The 11,514-nt window shown below is 29.3% G+C and overlaps 2 protein-coding genes and 1 long non-coding RNA gene across 3 annotated transcripts; all 3 read right to left on the minus strand.

The window, feature by feature from the left end:
- Nucleotides 1-902: 902 nt before the first annotated feature.
- LOC113380202 lies at nt 903-1,592 on the minus strand. The gene has a single exon (XM_026619593.1). It carries the CDS (start codon nt 1,590-1,592, stop codon nt 903-905), a length of 690 nt encoding a protein of 229 aa, XP_026475378.1.
- Nucleotides 1,593-7,152: 5,560 nt separating this feature from the next.
- Nucleotides 7,153-9,340, minus strand: LOC113380205 (ribonuclease P protein subunit p40-like). Its single transcript, XM_026619594.1, has 4 exons — nt 9,019-9,340; nt 7,938-8,085; nt 7,630-7,875; nt 7,153-7,348 (listed from the first exon to the last, which is right to left on the minus strand). Exons 1-4 carry the CDS (start codon nt 9,338-9,340, stop codon nt 7,153-7,155), a joined length of 912 nt encoding a protein of 303 aa, XP_026475379.1.
- A 154-nt stretch (nt 9,341-9,494) lies between these two features.
- On the minus strand, nt 9,495-11,497 carry LOC113380204. The gene is made up of 3 exons (XR_003367334.1): nt 11,421-11,497; nt 10,333-10,497; nt 9,495-9,869 (listed from the first exon to the last, which is right to left on the minus strand). It is a non-coding gene; the product is annotated as an uncharacterized LOC113380204 (long non-coding RNA).
- Between the last annotated feature and the right edge of the window lie 17 nt (nt 11,498-11,514).

Here is an 11,514-nt window from a genome sequence, read left to right on the forward strand (position 1 = left end):
ATGTGCTCTGCATCCGCCCTAGTCGCTTCGCCCAAGCAGTAGCAACTAGGATCGATATCGATCCCAATTCTGCTTAGGCAGAACGGAGCGTAAGAATGATTTAGTCTTAATCTACACAATGTTGTGTAAAACGGCCGACACTCCTTAAATCCGTCATACCATGGTTTGACTGGAATTTTTCCTTGTATCATACCATAAAATTTACCTTTAATTCTAATAGATAACTGAAAATCCAAATGCCAAATGTTCCGTATGTTTGCTCTGTTAAATCTTTTTATGTCTCTATAAGATATTCCATCCGCAGCAACAGTCCCTGTATTATTGCATCTTTGGCGCCGTTATCCGCCGCTTCGTTGCCAGCTATCCCAATATGACTTCTTACCCATACAATGCGTAACTCCCAATTTTTTGATAATATCGCATGTATGTCATTTAGAGTATCTATCGTTAATAATGACGGGTCCTTTCCCAACGACAACATGCCCTCAAGAGCAGACCTGCTATCGCTGATTATTACCGATTTCTTCACATTATGTTCATCAATATACTTTACGCACCTATTAATAGCATACATTTCCGCTGTATATATCGACGCATCTTTATCTAGTTTATATTTTGTGAAGGAATTTGTCCCTGATGGTAAAAACACGCACCAACACCATCTGAATTCTTCGAACCATCTGTATAAAATCTATCATAGTCTTCAAATGTTTCATGTATACTTCCTTCGACATCCATCCTACATTTATTGGTATCTCCGCTATAGTGCGCATTGGCGAAATCGATTTGAATTATATTTTTCAAATTAGAAGAAGTAACATCGTATTTGAAATGAAATCTTGAGGTTGCAGTCCAAGTTTGTAAGAGATTACATTTTTCTACCACTTCACGATACGCAGTTATTAGTATAGGCCTCTTCCTATTTCTCCAGTAGGGCTGTTCAGTTCATTATTGATCTGATTCACATTCTTTAATACTACGTTGTTAAATTTCATTCTATCTATGATAAAGTTTGAAGCCAATAACCTCCTTCTCAAGTGTAAAGGATATATGTTAGCTTCAACATGTAACGCATTGATAGGCGTGGAACGCATGACCCCCAAACAAGACCTCAAAGCTTTGTTTTGAATTATGTCTAGTTTGCTAAGTACACTTTTGGATGCGTCGCCATATATGAAACTACCATAATCCAACTTAGATAGTATTAATTGCTTATATATTCTAAGAGAAATCTTGATATCAGCACCATAATTTATGTGATTAAGAAACCTGAGAATATTCAGTGCTTCTTCACATTTAGAGACTAGATAATCAATGTGTGGTTTCCACTTTAATTTGTCATCAATAAGTAGCCCGAGGCATCTAATTGTAGGTTCAACCTTCAGAACATAATTGCTTATGCTGATATAGTCTGGAATTATAGACTTCCTATGTCTTGTAAAGAGGCTTATTGTACTTTTATTTTCTGACAAAACAAACCCTAACGATGTGCACCAGTTATGGAAGAGTTGCATTGTTATATTCATTTTATCAATAGCCTCATTCAAAGTATGAGCCTTATGTAGAAGTATAATATCGTCTGCATACTGCATAATTTTGACTTCCAGATCTAGCTCGGTTGTAACTTGCAGGTATATAGATTGAATAATAGCGGACTAAGAACGGATCCTTGAGGCAGTCCTTCTTTCATTTTACGTGGTCCAAATTGTAAATTGTTACACCTAAGATTGATTCTGCGGTCTGATATTAGATGGTGTATATGAAGAATAAATCTTCTTGGCATCTTGATATCAGACAGAATCTTCATTAATATAGGTATTTGAACGCAGTTATATGCATTCGGTTATATACTTACCTACAAATTATTCAAAGCTATCTATCCACGGATTTTTTCACTAAGTTTTTGTGGTTTTATTTTCAAATAAAATATTCAAAGCTTACTTATTGTTACTAGTCTAGTATTAAGTAACAAATAATCTTATTTTAAATGTATATCCATAGAATAAATATTTATTCTTATCACAGGTACTTATGTACTTATAGGAACAGGAACCATAAAATCTGGGTCTCCCCTATACCAAAGGAAATTCATGATCAAGAATTTATTGGACAAAGTTTTTGGATGATTTTTTATTACGCCAAGGACGAAATTATCCTGTTTGATGAGTTTTCAGGGAGGGTACCACTGGAAAACAACAAAAACTTTGGTTGCAACATCGGAATTTTAGCAAAAAAATAGATTTGTTTTTGCTATTTTGGAAATGTTTTGACTGATTCCAAAAGATTTTCGGACGCTGATTTCAAAAATGCTATCTATTTTTGGATAAACCCACACACACCCCGCGAAAAATCGAAATCTTTGGTTGCAAAATCGATTTTTTTTAAAAAAAATCGGCTTTTTTTCGCGATTTTCAAAATGTTTTGATTGGTTTTGATTGATTTTGGGACGCTGATTTCGAAAATATTATCCGTTTTTGGATAAATCCACATACACCCCCCGATAATCGAAATCTTTGGTTGCAAAATCAAAATTTTACTAATGAAATTAAATTTTTTTTTCGCGATTTTCAAAATGTTTTGACCGATTCTGATAGTTTTCGAGGTGCTGATTCCGAATATGAAATCAGTTTTTGGAAAAAAAAATTCTTCTGCCCTTGGTACCGAATTGAAGTTTGAAAAATTGCCAACTTTGAAGCTGATTTTAACTATGAAGGCGATGATAAATTTGTATTTTTTTTGGTTTGGTATAAAGGTTGTACTTTAGTCTACACAAAGCATTAATTAAAATTATTAATTTCATTCATTAAGTGCCTTAAAATTGCATTTGAAAGTCACGATTTTGGCCAATTTTGGCTGCTCCTGATAGACTGTCTTTTATCGGAAAAATAATAAGATTTTTAAATTACACCAAAGTAGGTTTGGTTTACTGCTAACCAGGCGTAAATATGAATTTATTAAAAATTATTCTCCTACTTTTTCTTATCTTATATATATATATATATATATATATATATATACACACGCGTATATATATATATATATATATATATATATATATATACTCAATAAATTTAATTCTATCTATATGTCTTATTTATTTACACAGTTTGAAAAATTATTGGGTCCAAATATTTTTTTCAGTCAAATGGGGTTCGATCTGTCGATCCTCGAATTGCTATTCTGGCCTAAACCGTATCTTTACGACCTCGGCCATTCGCACATTTGGCATAGAATATTTTTAGGAAACTTATATCTTTCATTTTAAAAATAAGACTTTATATTTTTAAAAATAGCAGAGAGTTCTGTATAACTAATTGGTCGAGACCGTTAAGTGACCACTACGGTTGTTCAGCGTGCCTCGGTTCAAATCCCGAAGATGCTTGAAAAATCGAATGTATAGTTTTTCATAATTATCAAATATTAGTTCAAAATATTAAATTCAGGTGTCGCATTTCGACCTTGACACTTAGTATATTTCTGAAAAACAAAAACTCAAGTTTCGCACTTGACTGTAAGAGAGATACATAAAAAAAAAAAAAAAAAAAAAAACAGAAAAAAAGGTAGAGGAAGAACTGGGGAAAGAGAGGGGTGGAGGCAGATGATGAATAAGAGAGATGGTATGATACATATTCTTTATTAAAATTCAATATTAATACAATATAGGAATAAAAATAACTTTTATCATCAATAACTTAAATAGCCGAGCGGTTTAAGTGACCGCATACTCGGTGAAATCACTCTGGAGGCAGGCACAAGGTGAGACGGATCGAGTCCAGCTGAAGGCGACGACGAGCAACTCTGAAGCAGAAAAAAGGAGCAGTGCTGGTGGCTGGCTGTTGGCGAGCGCAAAGGGTCCTGAAACGAACACACCAAGTGATGGTCAACCAGAGGTCCATGATGCGGGAGGTTACACGCAGAGAGACACATTGCGGAAGATGCATGTCGAACCCGAAAATCTACCCAAAAACCGCAACATGCGAAAAAAACACCAAAAAAGTAAAAAAAATGTGAAAAAAAGCGGAAAAAAGGGGAAAGAGGAGGAGGAGGAGGGGGAAGGGGGAGGTGGGAGCCTAAAAAAAACCCCTAAGTCCCAGATCAATTTTTTTCTTTTCTGTTCAGCGTTGAAACTTTTTTATGTTTTTTAGTGTTCCCTCACACCAATTCCCAAAACCAACACTCGAATGAAATGAAGTCCACGTTGAAGTTTTCACAACGAGAAAAAATTACTGGGACTTAGTTAAAATTTTTAACTTTGTCCCAATAAAATTTTCTCGTTGTGAAATATTCAATGTGAGCCTCATTCATTCGAATGTTGGCTTTGGGATAATACAGCATGCATAAATAACTCGTCTGTCTTAATTGAAAAGGTTTCAGAAAATTTGGATTTAGAAAAAAAAATTATCTGAAAGGACTTAAAAAAAAAATTATTCGAAAGAATTATAATCAGAAAATTTGGACTTAAAAAAAAAAAATTATTGGAGAGAATTATTTAATTAATCGATGAAATAAAATCATATTAATCGAATCAAAATCGTTTATACGACTTGATAAAACATGTGAAACCTTTACAATTAATCGAGACAAAAATATAAATATAGCTGACTTGAATATTATACAAATTATTGGAAAAAGCCAAAAAAGAAATTCAATAAAACTTGTAAAATGAAATAATAAAAAATGTTTAAAAACTTGAACATTAAAAACTTCAAAACTGTTATAAAGCTCATTGTCATCCTTTAGAAATCGAGTTCAATAATTTTTACAACTTGAATCAAATAATGTACTTGTAATCAAACCTAAATTTTGTCTAATCATTCAAGTCAACTCTTTGAAACTTTGATTGCATGTCTTGATCAAAATTGTTTTTAGCAATAAAAGAATAAAAATCTATCATTTAGCTATGCAGCAATATAATTGATAAATTTAAAATAAAACTACATTGAAAGACTTTTAAAAGCTGCATTCAATTAACAATTTGGTAAGTCGTATTGAGTATTTGAATAATTTGATCAAAACCAACAATCATAAATAAGAATGTACGTGCAGTCAATATTGCTACAGGGAAAACACATGATTCTTGATACTAGAAATGTAATTTAAAAAATTGTTTCCGTATGTTAATGAACAATAGGTGTTATAAGAAAGAGATTTTTGTAACAAAGTAAATTTGTAATTTGTAACAAAATACCATCAATTTAGGAGTTACTTAAGGAAGAGTGCTAGGGCCCTATCAACAAACAAGTATTCAATGCATACAAAAAGCTGTATTGGTTAACTAATAATTTGGTAACAAATATTTAATATAAATAATAATTCTGAATTCCACACAAAAACAGCTCATCGTGTTATTATAGAACAAAAGAATTTCAGATTGACTATTTATGGAATTGTAATAATATAAATTACTTACAATGTCTTTGATACATACGAGATGTACAATTTTTATTGATTTAGAACATGTATAAAAAGCACATATATAAATAAATGAAAAAAAAAAACTGAATCAAAATGTTTTCCCCATAATAAATTAAATAAAAACATAGTTTTTTACACATATGTCTGCCATATTAATTTAAAATCATTTATTAGCATAATAGTTGTAGTTGAATGAACAAAACATAAATTGTATTTTATGTACTAAAAATTAATAAATTATACATGATTAAAAAAACTATAATAATCCAAATATTATAATATAAACAATATTTCAGCAGATATATGTATATACTATAATAATAATGCACGAGTCAGAAAATATTCCAGTAAAGTATATACAGACTGCTTTATGAATGATATCGGATAACAAAGGGACAAGTTCTCAAAGCACCTTTCAATTAATTTCATTCAATATGAAAAACAAGCATAAAATATATTATTATTGAAAAAAATTATTATTACGAGCAGAAAAAGTAGCATGTAATACAATCTGCGTCAGTAATTGTAAACGCCTACTAATTTATTTCTATTGAAATTATAGTTTCACTAAAGATGATAAACAATATTGTGTTGAAGTAAAGATTTTCCAAATTATTTGACTGCTTTAAATTCAAAATTAAGAAAAACTTAATGCATATATATATATATATATATATATATATAAAAGTTGAATACTGAATATTTAAAATATTATAAGTGTATAAGATGTAATATGATAAATGCCTGTATATATCAGAAATATATTCTTTGACTCGCTTTGTATAAAACATGCTTTGCACTTACATCGTTAGATATCCTCTACAGCAGCTCCCAGGGCACATAGTCATTACTCGAACCACCTCTGGAGCAACTGCCAGAAATCTCAAGTACTCGATACAAACTCACTACTTTAAAACCACTACATAACTTTGTCTTTTACATGACATATTGCAATTGTCCAAGTAAAGTCTTTACATAATACACAACACACGATTTATGTCAGAGACTTTCGTGAATTCAAAAATCGATAATAATAGATATGAGTTGGAAGTGATAAAGTATAACCTACAAAAGCACATATATAAATGATACATTTTATAATTGCATATATATAAATAAAGGATACATTGACGCTGTAAATAAAATGTTTAATTATAAAATTGATTCAAAATATATCCTTATCAAACTATTCAAGGTAAACTAGGCACTTCCAAACATACCCATTTTTTGGCTTTTAATTAACGTTTAAATTAATTACACGTTTTGATGCACAAATTAACAAAATCCAATCAAGGATTTAATTAAAAACGCCTAATTAACGCGACCACATGTTAATTCACGAAAATCTATTTGACAACTGACGCAATTGAAGTTGACAACATATGTCAAAATAATTGTCGTCTATAATCTAGAGCGCGAAATTCAAACTTTAAATTTGAACTTTGTAAAATTCACTTATATTCGCCAAAAGTGAATGGATTTGTTTGAAATGTATAGCAATCCAAAGACTATTCAAATCACATTTTATAGGTGCTATCTATTGACTTCAAATGTTCTTTTAAGGCATTCAGCATTTGTGACGAAGAAAATATTACAGAATATAATAAATAATAATAAATAAACATAAAAGTAACAAATGTAGTATATATATATATATATATATATATATATATATTTTTTTTTCAACATAATCACATTCTATTCACAAAAAGTTACTTAAACTTAGTTAAAAAAAACTTACTTAGGTCTTTTATTTGAACTTATAATTGTCTGTAAAATAAACTGGTCATCTGGTTTGATGACGATTGTGTAAGAATTATCCCCACTTGTGTAAAATTGATGTTCTTTTAATCCCCAGCTTACTGGGCTATCATGAAAGCCTTGAACATGTAATGATATCCAAGGCAAATGTGGACGGGATGATGAATATGATCTGTTAAAAAAAAAAAAAGTAAATGAATAATTTGATTGATATTACAGAATTTAGTTATAATATGAAACCAAAAGTTAAGACATGTTTGTATCTATTGGCCATAATTTTTTTTGAAACAGATTTCTTAGAAGAAATAACTTGGGATATTAAAAAAAATCTATTAGAAAATAATAGAGTGAATTAAATCAGTGAAACAAGTCACAAATATATGTTTTTAAATTTAAGGGCAGAGATTTAATTGTATTGTAATTATATATATTTAGTATCCCATATAGTCTTACCTAATTGCATCAAATATTTCTAAAACCTGTGATGCCGAGTAAAATCCTGTAGCTTTTAAATACAATACTTGGCCAAATGTGGTATTCTGTTCCGGAATTTGATAGCTTGATAAGTAATCATAGTTTTCCATGTCTAAACTAGCACCTATGCTATGAATTCCTATCCATTCTAATAATTCAGCATTTGTACAATATTTCACATTTGAGCTTATATCAAGTATTGGAACTTGCACGCTATAATTAGTTCTAGATTCAAATTTTGGTTGGCCTAAATGAACTTTATATTTTAATGAATCAAAATAACTTGCAATGGATGATGGACAAATTGATTTTTCATTTGGAATCCAAGCCAAATAACCGACATAGGCTGTAAATTGTTAGAAAGGCACCATTTAACGCGATCATAATATTTCTTCCCAGGCGTCAATAAATCAGATTTCAGATCTATATGGACAACTGCAAAAGAAAAAAAAACAAAGTTGATATTTTTATAAGAAATTTTATTCAAAGTATTATACATATTATGCTTAAAGTAGGTAAACAAACAGTGTATCAAATAAATATTAAATTACAAATATATCACAGAATATAGTATTTTTACAGTTCAATTCTGCGGAAAGGAGTTATATCCAAAAATAAGTTATTTTCTTTAATAAATCGTTTGAAACAATCCAATTCTACTTGTGACACACGCCAGCTTTCCAGCTCAGTGAGTATACTTAAATTCGGACATATTTCTACGAGCTTATACGCGGAGGCTATGGTTAGTCTATCAGAATGCAAAACACGTAGTTCTTCTAGATAAATCATCGGATTTTTAGACAAAACCTTCTCAATAAGTTCGTCTGATGTCGGAATAGAAGTTCCAAAATGGATATATTTGACTTTGAAACAATTAGACAATAAAAAGTCCAAATGTTGTGGCAAACATTCAGCAATGCATGTTAATCGTTCCAAATTCATGAATGGCGGAATATCTAACCTTTTGTTTGTATATAAGGATGTTGACTGTATCATTTCACAATTATAAAATGTTAGTGTTTTGAGATCAGGACAAAACTGGCTTATATACATCAGGGCATTTAAATCAATCTCATCTACATGTTCCAAATGCAGGGATGTTAAATTACATCCTTTACTTGAAGTAAATGTTTCACTTGATCAGCAAAAAAATCACATGAAAGAAGTTTCAAATCATTCAATCGCTCAAAAGATATCAAAACCATTAAATCACTCAATAATGTGTTATGAAAATAGATACACTAGATATCAAAGGACACATATCCGCTAGAAGCTGCAAATGATTTGTTGGAGCATAGCGGCTGACAAATTTTTTTAAACCAAATGTTTGAAATTTATGATTGAATTTAATATATTCTAAAACTCTACCCAATTCATCGCAGCGCCCTAAGTCTTCAATGTGTTCAAGATTCAGTAATACATTTACATATCCTTCAAGTGTCACTGAAGTTCTATATAACTGAACATAGCGTAATTTTTTCAAATTTATCAGTATATCGATACTGTCATCATTTATCAATTTCGAAGAAGACAAGTCAATGCTTTTCAAATTTGGACAGTGCTCACATAGGCATAAAAGTATATTATCAGTACAATCATAATTTATGGACAAAAATGATAAATTCTTCATATTTGAAATTCCTTTAACTACAGTAGGTTCCATGTCAAACGTTTTCCATCCTCCAGACATTGAGCCTAAGTTTAAGCTCAATAAACCTGTCAATTTTGGCAATTTTTTGTAAAAAACATGCCTCATTACTTTTGGTACATCATCAAAATTTAAATTAGTCAAGCAGGAGATAACAGAACTTCAGATAAAGTAACTGCTACATTTATCTGGTTTAAAAAGGTAGCCATAGAGGTTCTTAAATCCATGGCACGTTTAGTTCGTTCTATTAAATCCGGGATAGCTTTGAACATTTCTTGACTGAGGCGGTCATAAAGATTGTAAGGCATGTTATACTGAATTATGTCACTGAGATATTTTATTACACTTAGTAAGATATCAGAAGCATTTCCAGGCTCGGCCTTGGACATGTAAGTGATTTTTGGCATGATGTTTTGTCCTATTAAACATATCCAGGATGTTAAATTTTGGAGAGCAATATTCTCCAAGGACATTGGCTGCCTCCTCTTAGGCATGATTGTATTCAATTATTGAAATAAAACCTTTTTTATTACGAACTTAATATTATTATGGTTTCATCAGGTCACAAATTCTGCAAATATAATATTGCTATTGGGTGAATTGTTTACGAATTAATTATTTTGCAAAACATATGCAACTCAAAAAAAAGTTAATTCAGATCCGTTCGAGTCTTGGGGTTTTATTTGAACAAATATTTGATTAATATCTCTATTCCTAATACCTTTCAAAAGCAAAAGAAAGGGAAATAAGTCAATATCAAATAACAATGGTCAATTGCATGAGCTTTATTTTTGAATTATCAGCAAATATTGACAAACATTTATTATCAGTTTGCAATTTAATTTAAATTGTTATGAGCAAAGTAACAAGAAAATTTTGAAGAAAGTTAATTCACCATTTCTAATAACAATCCAAAATTTGCCTAAATTCAAATAATATCCTTCAAAAAAGTAACAAATATATAAAAGAATATTTCAGTAGAAACTTTTTAACAACATCACAAGAAATTTCCAGGTTTTATAAATTGTACTTACTATATCGATAATCTTCTTTTTTACAAAATTGTGATAATTTTCCTTCTAGTCCTAATTCTTGATAGGTCTCTTTTAATAAAGACAAAACTAATTTTCCACATGGAGTTATAGCCAAACAATTGTCTGTGTCAATTTGAGTGTTTATACTTAGAACATGTAATTGACCTTAAAAAAAATCACAATAAATCAGTATCACATTTCTTTATAAATTTTATTTCATATTTATAGTAAAATAATTTTATTATATTTACTGAAATAACATATAAAATATTTGCATCCAAGTTTAATTTGCAAGTGAATATACGAACAATAAGATGTTTCCTTTGTGAATATAAATACTTATTTTCAGAAATATACTTGAACCTACATGAGTATAGTTATGCATACAAACATGATCTAAATATAAATATAAAAGTGATCTCAGTATCCATATTATATATATATATATATATATATATATATATATATATATATATATATATATATATATATATATCATAATCATGTTCAATGATTGTGCTTTCTTCACAATTTATTTTGATTTTTTTTTAGTCGAAAGTAAATATTTTTTTTTGTATTTTGTACAAAAATTTAGTGAAATAATGGGTATATAATATGAATTATGAATAAAATATAAATTTTTGCTAAAATTTAATATTGTTAAATTCATATTAAATGTTATAATTTTCCAAAAGTCGTTAATTAAGTATTTAAAGCATACATATTTATGTTTGAAGATAATTTATCTACGCAAGAACTTATTTATTAGAGTTTAACATAGGATTATACATTTGATTAATATTAACTTGGCTATTGTAAAATCTATCAGATCATCATAGTTACAGTACTTTCACAGATATGTTTAAAATAAAAAGAGATGAAAATAAGGATAATAATTCGAATGTATATAAATTTTATCTCATAATTACCAGCACATAAAATAAACAAACTTTTCATTAATTATTTAGGTAACTTGAATTATTTTTTGATCTTTATAGTATTTCTTCTGATAAACTTTGATAATTGCATACGCTAAACAAAATTTATAAAGAATATTATGAATTAATCTTATATTCATAATAAATTACCTTGATTTACATATCCCCTTGTAAAGTTATGTTCACAAACTCTTCAACTTTAACATTGTCAATCTTATAATATTCACAATCTTTTGTCAACAAA

Source organism: Ctenocephalides felis, unplaced genomic scaffold, assembly GCF_003426905.1.
Source record: "Ctenocephalides felis isolate EL2017-DRISC unplaced genomic scaffold, ASM342690v1 CF-g0.4_SCAFFOLD_01936, whole genome shotgun sequence".
NCBI lineage: Eukaryota > Metazoa > Arthropoda > Insecta > Siphonaptera > Pulicidae > Ctenocephalides > Ctenocephalides felis.